Source organism: Triturus cristatus, chromosome 4_2, assembly GCF_964204655.1.
Source record: "Triturus cristatus chromosome 4_2, aTriCri1.1, whole genome shotgun sequence".
Taxonomy (NCBI): domain Eukaryota; kingdom Metazoa; phylum Chordata; class Amphibia; order Caudata; family Salamandridae; genus Triturus; species Triturus cristatus.
The window spans coordinates 125186396-125205857 of record NC_140586.1 but is presented as its reverse complement, the minus strand read 5'-3'; the positions used below and the strand labels follow the sequence as shown (position 1 = coordinate 125205857).

At 46.9% G+C, this 19462-nt stretch overlaps 1 protein-coding gene across 2 annotated transcripts in view; it reads right to left on the bottom strand.

Moving 5' to 3' along the window:
• ATG4D (autophagy related 4D cysteine peptidase) overlaps window positions 1-19462 on the bottom strand; it is a 72998-nt gene that overhangs the window by 26842 nt on the left and 26694 nt on the right. For both annotated transcript variants that reach the window (XM_085600765.1, XM_085600766.1), the window contains exons 5-6: window positions 8119-8449; window positions 6815-6879 (exon numbers count right to left, since the gene is read on the bottom strand). In XM_085600765.1, coding sequence (XP_085456891.1) covers window positions 6815-6879; window positions 8119-8449 — 396 coding nt within the window. The remainder of the gene's footprint in view (window positions 1-6814; window positions 6880-8118; window positions 8450-19462) is intronic.

Genomic DNA, 19462 nt, shown 5'->3' with positions numbered 1-19462 from the left:
CCTTCACTCTCAGAAGATCAGAAACAAAGCCTGCTTGGGTGAAGGATGTTCACGCCCCCTCCCACAGGCTGACCTGCTTATTAGCATTCCAAGGCAGGGGAGCTTCAAAGAGGCCTCCGCCTTTGATTATGAGAGTCTGGCTTCCTTGACAAGAGAGAAGTCGACCCCCTTTGTCCAGAGCCCTTTGGCACCTGGACAGGTGGAAAAATTAGCTAGTCAGGGAGACATGCCCACCCCCCAGGCTAGGGCCACCCCGAAGGAAGGCTACTTGAAGTGGACACAACTTTTCAGAGTTGGCCAACTTGATGATGGCAAACTTGTGGATTCTGGGACAGGGTTATGCCCATCCCACAGTAAGTGATCACATGGGCGTAATAACCCCAGGGGTAAGTATCCCATTGGCTACTAACCCTCACGCCCCTCAGCACCCCTAAATCCAGTATTTAGGGGCCCCCCTCCCCTGATACCAGATTATCAAATTCTGACAGACCAAGAGTAGGAGTGGACAAAGAAGAGTTCTGCCACGAGAACCGAGGAGCAACAACAGACTTGGCACCAACGCTGCCAGCCTGACCGTTGCCCCCAACAAATCAGAGAAGAAGCAGACTCGTCCTGTCGCTGTGCAGTCTCCAAGAAACCTGGAGGGCTGCAAGTGCTTCACTAATTGCCTGAAGAAACTCCCTTGGAGTAGAGAAGCTACTACCCTACAGCCGTAGGTTCCAAAGTCGTAAGTTGTGGTCCAGTGAGTTGCCACTCACTGGCCACCCTTGATGCAGCAGCTCCCCAGGAAGAGGATACTGTGCTCCTAAAGGTTAGATCTGATTCCCCACCGGGTGGGAGGACACCAGGACGCCGCACAGGACCAATACCAGGGTACCGGACCCCTTGCTGCAGCCAAGGCTTGTTGTGCCCAATCTGGATGCCCCTGGAAGACTGATAGGCACGTCAAGGGACTTCAAGGACAGCGAGACCCACTTCATGAGTAACCCAGCTGTCCTGTTTGCCCCTCTTCTGCAAAACAAACACCAAGACGCAAGTCTTTGACAACTGCCACCAGACACCGCAAGTCTTTGACAACCGCCACCAGACACCTCAAAGCATGTATGCACCTGCACTAAAGGGTCTGAGTTCAAGGGAGGTGATGGTGCTAACTGGGTCCCAAGACTCACAAGAGCCAAGCCCATGCATGGGTTTGCCCAGGCTGGACTTCGTCACCGCCTGGGGCCTCTTTCAGCAGGCCCCCTTCAACAGTGAGTGTCTCATGCACAGGAATCTAACGTCAAAAGACACCACTACAACTCAGCCCCACAGCAGGAGGATAAGTGGACCAAAGGTGTCCCGACGTGCCCGAGAAACTCAAGGGTAGAGCTCCCCCCTGTGGGTTCCCCAGGTCTGGTGCCCCAGTCCCTGCTTGCAGACTCTTTGTAACTGGACTGTTCTTCCACTGAAGTGAATGGGACACCCAATGCTGTAACACACCTCTGCACACGGATGCCCCAGAGCCTTCTGAGGTGACCTGCTGGTGTGGCTGTGAACCTTGCCCCATATTCACCATAAGTCCTTAAGAACAGTCCTGTAAGTCGTTGCTAAGTGCCCAAATGCAATAACATGTTTGTCCTCCAAAAGAGAACATTGCCGGTCCAGAAAATGAACTAGGTGTCCATTTCTGAAAACTGTAAAAATTAACTTGAAAAGTACTTACCAGATTCCGAGGATCTTGGTATCTAAATTTGTATAAAAGTATGTGTTATTTTTAATAAATGGTGCTGAATTGTTTTACTGAGTATGTGTCTCACTTACTGCCTTTGTGTGTGTAATAAATGCTTAACACTACCATCTGATATGCCTAACTGCTCGCCCAAGCTACCACAAAAGAGAGCCTTTGGTGTGTCATTTGTGCCTCTGTAATTCTTCTGGGGTTTGCTTCGACTCTTTACACAATGTACCTCTTTTTGATCCACTTTACAAAGAACCAGCTTCCTACACTCAGGCACTGTAGAGGTTGGCTACTGCCCAATCATAAGGTTATAAGATCAACAGTTGGTGACAGCTGAGGTTCCACTGATTGGGCACAGACCTTATACTCTATTTTCCAGTGTAACAGGCCAGCCAACTCTTGCTAGGTAAAAGTCCTCTATAAATGTGGTATTCACTACAATTGAACGTTGTGTGTTCATCTGACCAGAGATAAACATGGGTACCGAACACGAATTCTCAATAAATCACACGTATGCAGCCCCATATAAAGGGGGTCTATAACTTCAATGGCGTTTTTTTTTCTTCTCTCTCTCACACATACTTCAGGGAACAAGTTCTAGTTACACGAGAACTACAACTGATGAATTTCAGTGGCTTTGTTAATTAAAAAGGGTATTTTTACATGACATTTTCACCCAACTATAGCGTTACTTTAACAATTAATTTTCCAGTCAATATTATATACAAACACTGATTATATATATCAAAGTTGTTGGCAGCTCTCTCCAGAGATCAACTAACTCCCACACAGGGTGACTGACACACCCTGTGGCCGTTCCTTTGGTTCTCTGCCAAGTCACAGTCTTCCAGCTAGTCAGTCCTGCATCTCAGAATTATTTTTTAATGAGTTATTGCCTTCCTTTCCCCTCCTTCCTGAACATCCAGACAGAAATCATATATAGTTGTTCTTTGACATGGCTTGTCATGTCTAGGATTTCTGATCTCATCACTTGATTGCCTTTCGCTTCTAGCGCCCCCATTTTTAGGTAAATGCTGTCCACCATTCAGTTGTGTTTGTCTAGACACATGTGAAAGAACCAAATAAACCAGTCTAGAGGGACAGGTGATTAATAAAAAGACTTTGCAAGTTGCTGATTTCTCAAAGACAGTAAACAATCTCAGGTCTCTGGAGGACAACATGCCGATGACTTGCTGTACCATACGGTGCCTGAGAGGAATGGCCCCATCCAAGAGGACAAGAACTGAGGTTCAGCTGACTGTAGCCTGAGTAGAGATCAAGTTGGAAAAAAGTGCTGTCCGAAAGTCCTGAGGCCCTTGCAGTCCAGCTGGCCTGAGCTAACAGAAGACATCCGCTTTGCTCGAGGGTCAAATGATTTTCATTGTGGTGTGCATATGTTTCCTTCATACCATTCCTTGAATTTGTGGATAGTTGAACCATCTACTTTCCACAATACATTGCTTTACAGAGCAAGCACTACTTCCAGCAGCTTGGAATCCTTAATCAGCCCAATAAGGAAAACTATGCTTTGTTTAGCTGATCATTGCTTTAATGGATTAAAATCTCCTATATGTATACGAATACCAGTTATTTTCTAAAAGATATAATCCTGACTGCATATTGAGATAACTTTGTGGGGTTAAGGTGTAGTAACATATTGGAGGTCCCAACATATGCCTATCCCTTGACCCAAGCCTCGACTGAGCTACCTTGGAGGTGGTAAGTGTAGGAAGGGAGTAACTTGGTGATTTGAGAAAGAGTGCAGTATGGAGAGCGGAGAAGTAAGCTGTAAATGAGAGCTACTACCCAATATACCAACTGCTCCCACAAAACGTTTTCACAGAAATAAAATGTAAAGAGAGTTACCCAATGACCATAAACAAAATCAGTCCAGGGACAAGACCATAATTCCAATGCTGAGGTAGATAGGGAAAAAGGATTTCATGGTCACAGTGTACACCCAACGAATAGTCTTCTGATCGAGGGCACAAAAAATACATACATAAATAAAATATAATAAAAAATAAGCCCTTTCCAGTGCATGAAAAGGGCCTATATTTTTCCAATAGTGAAAAAAATAATACATTGTGCAAATGTACAATTCTGCACCTATCGGACATAAAGTACAAGTACGTTTTGTGAATTAGAGTACCATAGAAAATCCACAACTGTGGTAGATGTCTGGAGTACATTTCTGACTTACAAAGACTTCTACTATACTCCTAGAGGTAAAAATAACACTACAGGAGTAGATTTCAACAATTGTACAATTACTAGTAGGCTTTGAGGGCTGTGTATCACTGCTCCCTGAAGAACTCAGCAGAAAGACTACATTTTTCCAAATCTCCTAGAAAAACACGCATTCGCAGAGATTCAGATGCAAGAACGCCTACAAGCTCTCTTTTGTTTACTTCCTCTAGTCTCTGTAGAATAAACCTTCACCATTAACTTGACCTCCTGGCAGCAGACCCAACCACGAGAAATCATTTTTCGTTTATTGTAAAGACAAATGAAAAATCAGTGGAGTGAGATTTAGCTAAAACACAGTTTTACAGCGAATCCTAACAGAGCTGAAAACGATATGAATGCCAAGCTTTGAGTATTTATGTACACTTCTCTTTACATCGAGGTGGCCTGCTAAAAATGAAAGCAAAATAAGCAGGATTTATACTTTATTTCCAGCTAATAAAAACCACAAAAAATAGTGCAGCAGAAAACTGGTCCACACGCTTAAAATAAGTTGTGGTGTATAATTGCAATTTGGAGTACTTTTGGTTTTCAATAAATGTACACAGCGTTTGTTATTTAACGATGTCATGTGATGAGATTTATCATGGCACCCGGCTCCCGAAAGTAAAGTGCAATTTCCATTCCAGGTCGTTGTGTGTTAAACAAAGGAGGCCTATAGAGTACTTAATTTGTTAATAAAATAACTGCAGGTGCCCAAAGCCTTTCTATGGATCTCACCACCAATTTCCCCACCTGGTGCCATTCACTACACCACTTGGTACAGTCCGCTACCCTTTGCTTGCTTTAACACACTTCCAAAACGGTCCCTAACCCCTACATGTATGTACAATGAACAAAGTTTAAGTGCAGCGAGCAAGCCTGCCCTTCCTAAACAAGAGTTCGGGTGGGGTGAGATGGGGTAAAATAGTGCACTTAACAGCCCAATTGCTAATTACATTGGCTAAAAGGTCTAAAACTCAAACGATACTCTGAAAGGGCACGCAATAAATATTCCAATGCATTCATGGTTCAGTTTGGGGTAGGAAAAACTGGGGTATGTGAAGAGATGCTTTGCCCTGTGTTCTGATCCTCACTCGTACAGTCGACTAAGTGTTTAGGCACTGAAACCCAACTTAGGATATGAGTGCCCTATGGACAATTATGCAATATACCAAAATGTTTCCACATATGGCACACTACAATTCAACACTTATGCAACCAAGCAAGTACGCTTGTGCAAACAGAGAGACAAAGGAAGTGGCGGCGTAACCAGTGCTTCAAATGGGAAGAAAAGGGTGGTTTGAAAGTGGGGGTTGCCAAAGTAGGCATGCTTTACAGGAAGTATGGCCTACGTACAGAGCCATTAGAATTACACAATTTTGCGGCAGCGGCGTTTTCTGCAGAGTTAAGGATTTGCAGCATTTGCCACATAATACATCATATGTTGCATAACCTTCAGATTCTAACAAAACAAAAAAAAAAAGAAGTTTCCATCTCAAACACATCAACGGTTACTAAAAATGTGGCAACACGTGTTTCCACATAGTGAATGTCCTTCGTTCGCAAAGGTCGATTGGTGACCTTTCTGTTGCTAATTGCTATACTCGGATGTTAAACTGGTAAAGAAGAAGTAAAATCTGTGCCCAGATAGTGTTAATAAATGTAAAAAAGACAAAATAATGACATAATTCTATCACACAAGGTGAGGCATAACTCTGCATACTTTGCCTTTTCCTGATACAAAATTTAGTCAACCCTGTAGCATGATGTGGTCCTCACCTGCCACATAATGGCAGTGGCCCTGCCTATGTATTTTGGGCTTGGCCTAAAACATTGGACAGATTTATATAGAATGTGAGATTCTGAAAAATAATGATAATATGAATAAGGCATAACAGAAGTCTGTGGCAAGGGAAGTGCCATTCTGAGCATTTTAACCACTCCTGTTCTACTCATTACACCACTTTCCAATGCAATCTCTCCCTCTATGCTAGTCACTTGAGACATCTACTTTTCACATTGTAGAATCCCTTTATTGGTCACACTTCATTTTTGTCTTTTCACTCTCACTCCTCGTGCACGTCCTTACATCTAATTCACTTCATTATCCTCTCGCTCGCACACAGACTCTCACTCACCCCACACCCCAGATTCTCCCCATCTTGGTACCTCTTTCACACCCCTTCCCATAGAAACGAATTACAATTGATACATGTGACCAGGCATCATTGCCAATGATAAGACACGTATGTAATCCGAACACCTTTATGAACAACTGATGGCTACTGTGAGTAATCGCAACAGAAACTCTGTTTCCCTGAAGTTTTTAAACATTTAACAAAAAGCATACTTTTTTTGGTTGCACTTTTGGGTTGAATACTTAAACCAAGACCAAACTCATCAGAACTCTGGTACAGTGTGGGCAGAAGAGGCCACATTGTTACTGAAGACTGAGCTTATGCTGCTGACTCTAGAAGATAGGGCCTTCATGAGCACTACCCATCACCTAGGTGCTATGTAGAAGCTGGTCTGATGATCTGTGCTTTCTACTGGCTGAAGGAAGCACATTGAGTTAAGATACAACAGTATATCAGCTTTAGCACGAAGCACCACTTGAAAAATCCTATAAAGTAGTTACAGAGTAAAAACTAAGTATTTGCTTTAGCCAGTCCTATATCAACAAACAAGGAGGATCCCAGAGAAACCCTATATGATGGAGACATGCCCCAACATTCACTAGAGGACCCTTTTACGAGAAATTCTCCATAATAGATTCTCGAAGCAATGGCTTAAATAAAATAAAAGGCTAATTTGAAGAGACATACTATCACACAATAGGCATTGCCACCTGCCCTACACTGCACTCACCTGTACAGTCCTGAGATACGTACACAGCTAGGTTAGAAACTTCAGAGGAGCTACGTACTGCTTTTCTGAAAAGGGAAAAACGAAAGAGTAATCACTAGACCGCAAAATTCATTCAACTAGTGCTGCATACAAGCAATACAATAATTCTACTTAGTAGACTCCTAAAGTCCCCAGTCATCTTTAGGTAGATGGTACACTGGTCAACCTTCTATGCTTGAACTATAGTCATCTTTAATATTTAAATCAGTAAGCATTTCTAGGCTATTCAGGTCTATTTGCAGAGTGCACTGTATTCCTAGGCCAAGCCTTTGAGTAACATGAACATCAGCTAAAAGTTGGTCATGATGTGTAAACATAGCGAAGTTCTACAATTTTCCGCTCCTCAATGCCTGTATCTCTGTGCATCTGCAGGTAACTGAACTTGCAAGAAATAGAATTATTTAATTTATTATTTATGCATATATTACATATAAACCTAAACCGCAGAACAGATATCTGCTACAATGAAAGTATCCACCACAAATCCTCTTACAGCCCCTTTTATTAGGGATGTCCCCTCGCTCTTTTCTTACAATTAAACCAACATTTGAGCCTCGTCAGTGTACATACTGGAGACCACTACCAAGCACCAAAAGAGGTGATCTACCTCTGTGATAGATTTTATTTTTGAGAGGTGATGCCCTTGGGCTGTCAAAGTCATGTATGAAGTGATACAGCCTTTAGATGAAGGAAGTATTCTACGTATCTGGTGCATCTCTTCTCAACATTACAGGAGAGGTTTACATAGTTATTTAATGGTCTTACTGCCGCGGTTGCTTGGCTGATATGGATATTACCAGTTCCCTTGTATATATGATATTACCCTGTTACCAAAAGTTATCTGTACTACCTAGTTGCCAAGGATATCACTTTTCCCAGTTGTCTGGTATATCAGCATGCTTCCCTGTTGTCTGGTACAACTGTGTGTTTCTCGGCTATCTTTTATAAATGTGTACTACCTCATTACCTAGTCGCATGGACTTTCTACAGGTTATCTGGTTGCCTGGCCGATTACTTTGTAAACATATACAAACTACAATATAGCAGCAACGAACACTTTGAGGAAGGGTACAGACTGTTATAGGTTAGCAATATCAGTCAATTCCGAAAAATACGAGGGTCGCCCCAGCCTCTCCTCACCCACCCTGCTGACAAACCCTAGCTGGAGGCCTAGAAGGACTGAACCACTGTGTTCTAGAACTCACTACTGCATGCTGCCCCATGGCATAGCATGTTTGGCGGCTGCACCACTCTGCTGCTCTCACCTAATTATATGAGCGGCAATGGACGGACCGTACCAGTCCCCAGCTTTTTTCCCTGAGCTTTTGCCGAGCTCGACAAGGTGGTGGACTCCAAATGGAGCCCTTGGGTGGTCGCTGAACCAGGACAGAATCTTCCGGTGGAGTTGCTCCTTCGCCAGGTCCTGTGGACTTGCTTTTCGGATGGACGCCATGATATCCCATCGGGTACTCGTTCTGTCTGTCGGAATGGTGGCACCAGGACTCCAGTTTAGGGTTGAGGACCTGGAGGGGGAGCCGGTCAGCAGTGGCTCCATCTCCACCAGGTTCACAAACAAAGCTTCAGGCCACGTCCAGGCTAAGGATAGCAAGAAAGAGAAGAGAGACTGCATCAATGTCTGAACAGACGGCGTACAAAAACAAGCCCATTTAGAGCCAACACAAACTCAAGGATGTGTGTAGGAAAAGATACAACTATAGCAAGGGGATGGAGTAATGGGCATAGCACTGAAAAGCTGCTCTCGCTCACTGAACATACACGTGGAGCATAGTGCACATATGTTTGGGGCTCACTTCAGCCAGGTTGTCTGAGCGTCCCAGCAAGCTATGACAAGGGGACCCTGAGATTCCAGAAACCCGCCATGGACATCATTTAGGGGTCGCATCTGTGACCCTTGGCTCTGTCTGCATGGCTGTTTTTTTTCTAAGAAGGACTTTACTAAGCATTGACATGGGGAGAATGAAGGCATTTTTAGACCGGTATTCACACTTAGCACTCCGTATCCTTAGCAAGATATCAACTGGTGTCATTTTTAAACGTTAAATGCTCCCTTCCCTCATATTACCAATGAGCCTCTCCATGCAGCAGCTGGCTAGCTAGCTAAAGACAGTCATGGGATGCATACAGTTGCACAACTCTAACAACGAGCTTCCATTCATACACCATGCAGATTTAGCTTCATGCCGCCAAGGTGAACCCAAGTTCTGCTGATAACGGCAACATGAGTGGCTTGAAACAGATGACTCCGCATTGGTAGTGGAAAATGGCAAACCGTTCCGCCACCACAAGGGCAATATTGCACGAATTTCTTTTTTTTTGTACAACAAATTTTATAGATATTTCATAAATACATTATCCTGCTACACAACAGGGCATGGCAGAAGTCTTGTCAGCCCTCCGTGTCTAGCGACCATGTCCCTGTGCCTGTTTCACTTTAACATTGTGTTACATACAGAAGATCAACCAGTTTCCTCAACCCCACATCGCACACGCAGGCTGCTTGCTAGCCACCTCTAGTGCCATATTGGAGTCGTTTCTTGCTCTCAATAATGCTTCCCATGCTCGAGTGCTTTCTCTCTGTGATCTTTGGGCCCCATACCCAAAAAGGGGTGTGGGGATTTGAGGGGGGTTATACCCAGTATAGACCACGTCATCGGTCGAGAGGCGTGGTACTGCTGTGGGGGGTCCCAAGTTTTCTCAACTCTCAAAGTTTTTACAGCTGTCCATCAAGCTATATGTTCGTTTATCCAGGGCCATCATGTAGCACAGATTTCGGATCCACACCTCTGTATGTAGTGCCAAATATTTTTTTCCCAGTACAACGTGATCACCCTTTTGCTGCCCTCAGACATGTCCCAAGAGCACCCTGGTTCTACCATCCTCGAAGAAAGTCTCAGCTCACCCTATCAAATGCTTTCTCTGTGTCTAGGAATGCCAGGTATTCGGTGCTTGGTACATTTTTATACTATATGAGCGACCTTTCGCACATTATCAGTGCCTTGTCTATCTTTGACAAACCCCATCTGGTCCAGGTCCACCAGGGCTAGCAGGATTTCCTGCAAGCGTTCAGTCAGTATTTTAGTGAATATCTCCACATCAGTATTTGTCAGTGCAATGGCTTTAGGGATGACCATCACTGCAGCTTGTGGGAGTCACCATCCCAGTTTCTTGGAGTGAGTTTTATAGGGTTGCTTGTGGTCCCAGAGCAGCACTGAGAACTCCTTATAAGGAGCACCTGTCAAGCCCTCCAGGCCTGGGGCCTTATGGGAATTAAGGGACTTAATTGCAGTTAGCACCTCCTTATGTGTCATGGGTCCATCCATAAATTGTTTCCACTCTAGGGCAACTCGTGGTAATGTGAAGCTATCTATAAAGGAGACAATCACTCTTGAATCTTCCCCACTTAAGGTGTAGAGATTTTTATAGAAGTTAAGGAAAACCTCTAACTTAAGGTGTAGAGATTTTTATAGAAGTTAAGGAAAACCTCTAACTTAAGGTGTAGAGATTTTTATAGAAGTTAAGAAAAACCTCTAGTTTTCCCTGCTTTTCGTGTACCTCCCTTCCCTCGGTGTGGTCTGTGTAGGGATGTTTCTTCATTTGTTCTGCCCAGGATTCCCTTGCCAACAATGTATCTGTTTTGCTCCCCTATTCATAGAAAGGTGTTTGAGTTTCAATAAGGTTATCTATGCTTTTCAATTCTTAGGGTTGTAAGTTGCCCTTGTAGTTTATTCCACTCCCCTTCAGTCTGTCTAATGGGTTGACGTTTATGCAGGCTGTCTACTCTTTCCCGCTCCCCTGGGAGTTGGTATTCACTAAGTTTAGCTCGTCTCCTCTTGTCCACCATTGCTGATATGGCTGCTCCCCTAAAAGTGGTCTTAAAAGCATCACAGTGTGTATCGTAGGAGGTATCTTTGGGGTCATTATCATTATAGTCACGGATCGTTTGGGTCAAATGCTCTAAGAAGACCACATCTCTCACAATATCGGGCGGGAATTTCCAGGATCCGTCTAGTTTCCACCAGCGCAACTCCCACCTGCATAGCCATTTGGCTATGGTGCCCACTTTAATTTATGTTTCAATAACCCAACTAATCATGTCCCTGGAGACAAAATTGAATATGCTACTTACCAGTATGCATCTGTTCTTGGCATGTAGGGCTGCTGACATTCATATCTGTGCATAGATCGCCGCCTAGTGTTGGGTCCGGATGTTTGCACGTTGTTGTCCTGGAAGAGTCTTCGAAGTATCCTTGGATAGGTGACTCCTCCCCTGGACTACAGTGCGCATGGGCATCCTCTCCATCCTCAGATTGTTTTTCGCCATTGTGGCAGTGATGGAGTAGATACAGAAAGTGATGACCATGCTTGCAATAATTCTGAGAGCTGCAGCTGCGACAGGCGCCGGGGAGGAGGGAGGGCGATATGAATGTCAGCAGCCCTACATGCCAAGAACAGATGCATACTGGTAAGTAGCATATTCAGTTCGAGGCATGTGGGCTGCTGAAGTCATATCTGTGCATAGAATACATAGCAGTGCCCTCTATTGGCGGCGGCTACCCGTGCCAGCTGCAGCGGTCTGAAAAAGTGTTTTGAGAACAGCCTGTCCTACAGCTGCCTGCTGTTTTGACTGCACATCTACGCAATAGTGTTTTGTAAATGTGTGTGTAGTGGACCATGTGGCTGCTCTGCATATATCATGCAGGGGAATATTTCCTAGGAAGGCCATGGAAGCCCCCAACTTGCGTGTTGAGTGGGCTCGTGGTGGAATAGTTAATGTGCGTTTTGCCTTTTGATAACAGATTTGAATACACTTAACTATCCATCTGGCTATCCCTGCTTTGGAGATGGCGTTACCTTTGTGGTGTGGGGCAAAGGCAACGAACAGTTGTTTTGTCTTCCTGAAGGGTTTAGTCCTGTCGATGTAGTACATGAGGGCCCTCCGTACATCTAGTGTATGTAATGCCCTCTCTGCAACAGTTTGTGGGTTTTGGAAGAAAACGGGCAGTTCAATAGTCTGGTTCATGTGGAACTGCGATATTACCTTGGGCATGAATTTGGGGTTGGTACGTAGTACGACCCTGTTGGCGTGAACCTGAATAAATGGCTCTTGAACGGTTAGTGCCTGGAGTTCACTAACTCTTCTTAGGGAAGTGATCGCTACCAGGAAGGCTACTTTCCAGGTAAGGAATTGAATCTCGCATGAGTGTAGAGGTTCAAAGGGTGGACCCATCAGGCGTGTGAGGACCAAGTTGAGGTTCCACATTGGAGCCGGTGGGTGACTAGGTGGAATGACTCGTTTGAGTCCTTCCAAGAATGCTTTGATGGCAGGCACTCTGAAGAGAGAGAGGTGCTGCCTGGTTTGCAGATAGGCTGATATTGCGGTCAAATGGACACGTATAGAGGTGTACGCCAGATTGCATCGGTATAGGTGTAAGAGGTAACATATGATGTTGTGGATGGATGCGTCCAGCGGGTTAATGTCATTATTACCGCAATAAATGACGAACCGTTTCCATTTGGCTGCATAGCAAGCTCTTGTAGTGGGTCTCCTGGCCTCCTTGATGATGTCCATACAGTCAGGTGGCAGATTGAGATAGCCAAACTCTAGGACTTCAGGAGCCAGATCGCCAGGTTCAGCTGTTGCGGATCTGGGTGCTGAACCTCTCCATGGTTCTGCGTCAAATGCGCGGGTTTGATCCGCAGCCTTTGATGCGGTACCACGGAAAGTTCGAGGAAGGTGGTGTACCACGGCTGGCGTGCCCACGTGGGAGCAACTAGGACGAGTGTCAGGGAGTGTTGTCGGAGTTTGCGAGCCACCAGCGGTATCAACGGTGCTGGGGGAAAAGCGTACGCAAATCTGCCGGACCAGTTCATCCATATCGCATTGCCCTGCGACTGCGGGTGTGGGAATCTGGCGGCGAAGCTTTGGCATTTTGCGTTTTCGCTTGTCGCGAATAGGTCTATTTCTGGGTGACCCCACTGCTGGAAGTACGGTTGGAGTACCGATGGGTGTAACTCCCACTCGTGCATCTGGTGGCTGTGTCTGCTGAGCAGATCCGCCATCTGGTTGTCCTTGCCGGGGAGGTGTTCCGCCATGAGGAACATGTTCCTCTGAATGGCCCACTTCCACATGCTCTGAGCCAGATGAGACAACTGTGGAGAGTGTGTCCCCCCCTGCTTCTGTATGTAGTACATTGCGGTCATGTTGTCCGTCCGGATCAACACGACCTTGTTGCACAGATGTACTTTGAAAGCCTTCATGGCCAGGAAGATTGCCATCAGTTCCAGAAGGTTGATGTGCATCTTCTTCTGTTGTGTCGTCCATAGTCCCTGCACTGTGTAGTGGAGTACATGAGCTCCCCATCCCTGGAGAGACGCGTCCGCTGTCAGTACTATTTGTGGAACAGGCTCTTGGAACGGTCGGCCCTTGCAAAGGTTTTGTGGATTCCACCAATGCAGAGAGTTGTATGCCCGACCGCTCACCAACACTAGGTCTTTCAACTGTCCTTGAGCCTGATTCCACTGACGTGCTAGGCACTCCTGAAGTGGGCGCATATGTAATCTCGCGTGCGGGACTATGAAGATGCAGGAGGCCATCATGCCTATCAACTGCATAAACACTCGCGCTGGAAGCGAGTGGTTGGGTCTGAACTTGGAGATCAGCGCTTGTATGCCGGTGATCCTCACTAAATTCGGCTGAGCTGTGGCCGCCAGAGTGTCTATAGTCGCACCTAGGTACTGTTGTACGTGTGCGGGCTGGAGATGAGACTTTGGGTAATTTAGTGAGAATCCCAGACTGTGAAGAAGGTGAATGGTACGGGACACGTGGCTTGCACATTGCTGGGCTGATCTCGCTTGAACGAGCCAGTCGTCTAGGTAGGGGTAGACGTGTATGTGCTGTCTCCGTAAATGTGCCGCCACCGTAGCTAGGCACTTTGTGAAAACCCTGGGCGCTGTTGTCACGCCGAAGGGAAGGACTTTGAACTGATAGTGCTGCCCCTGAACAGTGAACCTGAGGTATTTTTTGTGTGAGGGGTGGATGGGTATGTGAAAATACGCATCCTTGAGGTCCAGTGATGCTAGGAAGTCTCCCTGCTGGAGAAGCGGAAGGACTTGCTGTAGAGTGAGCATGTGAAAGTGCTCCGAAAGAATGTACTGGTTCAGGGGTCTCAGGTCTAATATAGGCCTGAGCGACCCGTCCTTTTTTGGAATTAAGAAGTAGAGGGAGTAAACCCCCGTGCCCCGCTCGTGGACGGGTACGACCTCGATAGCGCCTTTTAGAAGCATACTTTCTACCTCTTGCTGTAAGAGCGTCAAGTGCTCTGAGGACATAGGACGGTTTCTTGGTGGTATTGTGGGTGGAGTGGAAGTTAACTCCAGACAGTAACCGTATTTTATAATATCTTTGACCCACCTGTCCGTGGTGATGGAGTTCCACGTGGACAGGAACCGTTGTAGCCTTCCCCCGACAGGTGTTATGTGGTCGGGAGGAAGGGAGAGGGCGTCACTGCTTGTTCTTGGGGGAGGACCTGGTGTTGCCGTAGCCACGTCCTCTGCCCTTGGTACTGGAGCCACGATAGCCACCTCGGGTGTTCTTATCGTAGGTGGTCTGCGTATTACCCTTGTTATATGTTTGTTGTGACCCCTGTCCTCTGCCTGCTCCCTTGTTTCCGGGGCGACGAAAGGAGCCGCTCCGAAAGGACTGAGTTTGTAGGGCGCCCATGGACTTTGCAGTGTCCGTGTCCTTTTTTATCTTCGAGGGTGACGTCAACCTCAGGCCCGAACAAAAAGTCGGGGTTGACGGGCTGATTAAGGATATTGTTTTGTACCTCAGGCTTGAATCCTGAGATACGTAGCCAGGCGTGACGTCGTAGGATGACGCTAGTGTTGATGGCCCTGGCAGCCGTGTCAGCAGCGTCTAGTGCACATTTGATGGCAGCATTTGTGAGTAGCTGTCCCTCTCTGATAAGGATTTCTGCACCTTCTTTGTAGGGGTCAGGGAGGTGTTGAAGGAGTTGCTCCATTGTGTCATAGTGCGCCCTATCGTAGCGAGCGAGGAGCGCTTGAGTGTTAGCTATGCGCCATATGCTTGCAGCTTGTGCGGCAACTCGCTTGCCGGAGGTCTCCAGCACCTTGGACTCCTTGTCCGGGGGAGGAGCGTCACCCGTTGTCTGCGAGTGTGCCCTCTTGCGGGCATTCGCCACAACGATGGAGTCGAGTGGTAATTGTCCTCTGATGTAAGTAGGATCCCCAGGTGCTGATCTGTATTTCTTATCGATCCTGGGGTTTATCACTCGTGCCCTGGTGGGTTCCCTGAAAATGTCAGTGGCTGGCTTAAGGACCCCCTTCAACATTGGCAGAGTCTTTACATGTCTTTCTGAGGATGCAAAGGTGTCCATTAGAAAGTCATCTTCGATGATATCAGAGTGAAGCTGTACATCATGGTTGTTCGCCGCCCGTTCAATCAGAGCGTTGAACGCCGCAGTATCCTCTGTGGGTGACGTTTTTGCCCCATATAGTTGTGGGTCCTGTGCATCAAGAGGTGCACTGGGGTCTGCAGGGTCGCCCCAAGTTTGGTCAGGGTCCTGCTGGTCATCAGGGTCCGTGTCCACATGGTAGGGGACTTGTTCACCCATGTAGTCCTCCAATGCATCCGTGTCGGAGCGTGTGGGGGAGGCCCGGTGTGGATCCTGGTAGGGTGAATGAAAGGGTTCATACAGGAGAGGTTCAGTGTCCACAGGCAGCTTCCTCTTTAGCGGGATCCTGAAAGGTTCCAATGGCGGTTCCGAAGTTATCCTTCGGTCGTGGAGAATCATCCTGCCAGTGTCGGCGTCGATGACGCGTGACGGAGACGGCTCGACAGGCGTAACCGCAGTTTTGGTGGCCTGTGTCCTGAGTTGAAACGCCTTCGGGATTGTGGATGGAGGCAAGCCGAAGGTAATGCTGGTCGGCACCGACGAAACCGCTGGATCGATCGAACCCGACTGGTCCTGGAGGGCAGCCTTGGTTTTGCAGCCTGGCATTGCGCCAGGCCGTACTCGGGGCGCCTTAGAGGTCGTGGCCCCCGCCAGGGTCGTCGAGGCGGCTGCAGATATCTTCTGCGCCCGTGGTGCATCGAGCCGAGGTGCGGAGATCACCGTCGACGTCTTCGACACGTGAGGTTTCGGTGTCGTCGAGGGAGTGCTGCGAGGCGTAGCCGGCGGGACGGCCCTCGGTGTCGGTGGCGTCGACGCCGGTAACCGAGCAGGTTTGTCGGCGCCGATGGCCTTCTTCCGTTTGTCGACTCCCATGTCGCCCGTCTCGAGTTCGGCACCGAAGTCCCCCTTGGTGCGGTCGGTGCCGACACGGTGCGCCGGCGTCGAAGGTGTTGAAGGCCTCGATCCGACTAGCGCCACTTTCAGTTTCGGTTTCGTAGGAACCTGAGCAGCTTTCGGTTTCGTGGAAGGGAAACCAGCTGGCTTAAGCGGTAATGGCTGCCGCTGAACGTCCGAGGCCGGGCCCGAGGGCGGGGCCGAAGGACTGCGTGATGGGTCTCGGGTAAGGCCCGAAGGCGATCCCTCGACCGGAGCCATAGTCTGTGGCACTGGTGAATTCTCGGTTTGAACAGGTAGGCCTTGTTCATCATCGGAGCTACTCTCTTCGGCCCCTAAGGCCTCCTCGTCGTCTCCTACCTCGGTGTCGTCTTCACCTCTGTGGAAGAGTGACTCGTCGGCCTCGTCCGATCCGGGTTCTTGGTCGGAAACGGGACTGGAGGGTAAGACTTCTACTTCTTCGACGTCGTCCGCGTCGTCGAAGATGTCAGCTGGGGCCGGTGCCGCGTGCTGCGCTTCGAGCCTCGCCGCTCGACGATTCCGCAGAGTCTTCTTTGAACGGAACCGGGCACAGGCCATACATGTCGACTCGTCGTGGTCCGGCGAAAGGCATGTGTTGCACACCGGATGGACGTCGATGTGTGGGTACTTCGCATTACATACCGGACACCTTTTGAATGGCGTCCTCGATTCCATCGTCGAAGTAGTTGATGGACAGGTAAATGCGAACAAAGTCGGTGCTGAAAATTAGTAAACTAACAGAGTATCGAAAACCGATCGATAAACAGTACCGACGCGAACTAAAGGCCTTGTGGCCTCGACAAAATTTTTTCCTAACTTGAGCTAAGATAGCACATCCGAACCCAATGGCGGAAAAAAACAATCTGAGGATGGAGAGGATGCCCATGCGCACTGTAGTCCAGGGGAGGAGTCACCTATCCAAGGATACTTCGAAGACTCTTCCAGGACAACAACGTGCAAACATCCGGACCCAACACTAGGCGGCGATCTATGCACAGATATGAATTCAGCAGCCCACATGCCTCGAACACATATCTACCCTAGTCTATATATTCTTGTGGACCTGAGAATAGAAGGTGAATTCATCGGCATGCGGGTAAAAATGCCTCCAGCAATCTATTATGCCCAGTTCTTTAAAATGTGCTTTCAATTGATGTGAAGCCCCCATCGTGGCCTGTATGTGTGGGGGTCTATCTAATTCTGGATGACATATCAGGTTAAAGTCCCCAACTAAAATAATGCTCCCTTCTGCCGACCCCACTAGCGTAGATAGTACATTCTAGAAAGGCTTCCTGGTGGGTATTCAGTGCGTATATATTGATGAGAATGTACTGGAAGTTAACTATCAAAACTTCCAATAATATGCTTCTGCCTTCTCGGTCTTTCTGCACCTGTTGTATTTGTATAGTGAGGTCTCTCTTGAAGAGGATCATTATCCTTGCTGTTTTAGTTTACCCGGAGGCCCAGTACTGTGTTAGGTATCCTTTGTGTTTCATTCTAAACTGGTCTTGTTTCTAGAGACTTACATGACATTCTAAACTGGTCTTGTTTCGAGAGACTTGGCATGTAAGAAGATAACATCAACCTTTTGTTGGTTCAGATAACGCCAGACAAGCCATAATTTTCGTGGCGAGATAAGACACAGTATATTCAAGTTGATGTGTTTAATAGTGTAGTAAGGGAGCCCATGGGACTACAGTTTCAGCAGATTAATTTCCCAAGGCTAGTGTGATGTATTTAGTCCTTTGTAACAAATCTAAAAGAACTATCTTCACTAAAGTGCCCCTTCATAGGTAGGGGGAGCCCTTGCTACTATGCGAATTCGATCAGCAAGCTGTTCCACTCGGCCTCCATGTTATGGCCTGAGGCCGGTATGCATAGTAGGTAGTTGTGTATCTGGCAATCGGGAATAGTGATTGAGCCCCATCTTACCTCCACCCTTTCCATGTCCTCCGCTTGGAACCTCGTCAAGCCCCCCAACTCTGTAGTGCAGTAACCATTATTTTCCCCCACTGTGATCTCGACGCTTCCCCCTGTGCGATGCTTATTCCACAGGCAAGTTGTGTGTCTAATCAGAGTCCAGCTCGCTCCTACAAGCCTGACCCGGCTGGTCCTCATAGAGAACCTGACCTCCCTCCAATTGCTCTAGAGGGGTCAGTGTAGGGTCTGGTGCTTGTCGCCTCTCAATGATGGTTTCCTCCCTATGCGCGGTGGCCTTCTTTCCTGGTCCTGCTCTTGGCCAGGATACCCAAGACCCTGCTGCTGCCTTTTCGAGTTTTACCAGTTTTCTCTGAGCCTTTCTACATGAATTGAAGGCCCTCCGGAATAAGTCAGCAATACACGATTTGTTTTTTGTAGAGTTCCATTTTGAAGGCTGTGCGTTTCAGAAGCATGGTCAGGAAAAGATCCTGAAAGGGGGATACTTCACTATCAAATTCACACAAAAAGGCCAAGGAGTATTTAAAGAACAGTGGGTGCAAACTCCCAAGAAAATACTAGCGAACAAAACAGTACACCAAGGTCTAATATTTCTAATTAAAAGATTAAAGGATAAGCTGACAATCGGTGGTTTGACCAATACCAAAAGAGGAAAGAGCTTCCTTAAGGACAAGAACCCTCACCTATGCTAAAGTGGCATGCTTCATCATAGGGTCCTCCTCACACCACAACGCCAGACCCCAGGCAGCCCAATCGTTTCTGGTGTGTTCTCTTTTACAGCCTTTATAACCATTTGTGGATGTCTTTTTAACATCATTAGTAGGCCCAATGCCCTCGTATCTTTAAGATACTAAAGACACCCTGACTATTCTCGAGAATCTATCTTTTGATATCACTACAGACTTTCGTATCTCTTTTGATGTGGAATACAGGTATAGAGAGATGAGACTTTGGATACGGTACAGTCTTTACTGCTTAACAACTCTAATGATTATATCACACCGATATCTTTTATTATGGAGGAGGCTAAGTTGGCTATGAAAGAAAATTTCTTAAAGTTTGAGCAAGGATTATATCGATCGGTCTCCGGAACATCAATGGGCAGTACATTTGCCCAAAGGGGAATCTTTACATGCACAGTTTTGAGACCAACTACATTTATTCAGAAGAAAATCCTTTTGCTTTCTGTATAAAAATATGGAAACGATACATAGATGACATTTTGGTGAAATGGTGAGGTTGAGAAGGTGTTGGAATTCAATACCCGGCTCAATTCTAGAAATCAATTTTTGAGATTCACTTGTGAATACAGCAAGGATAC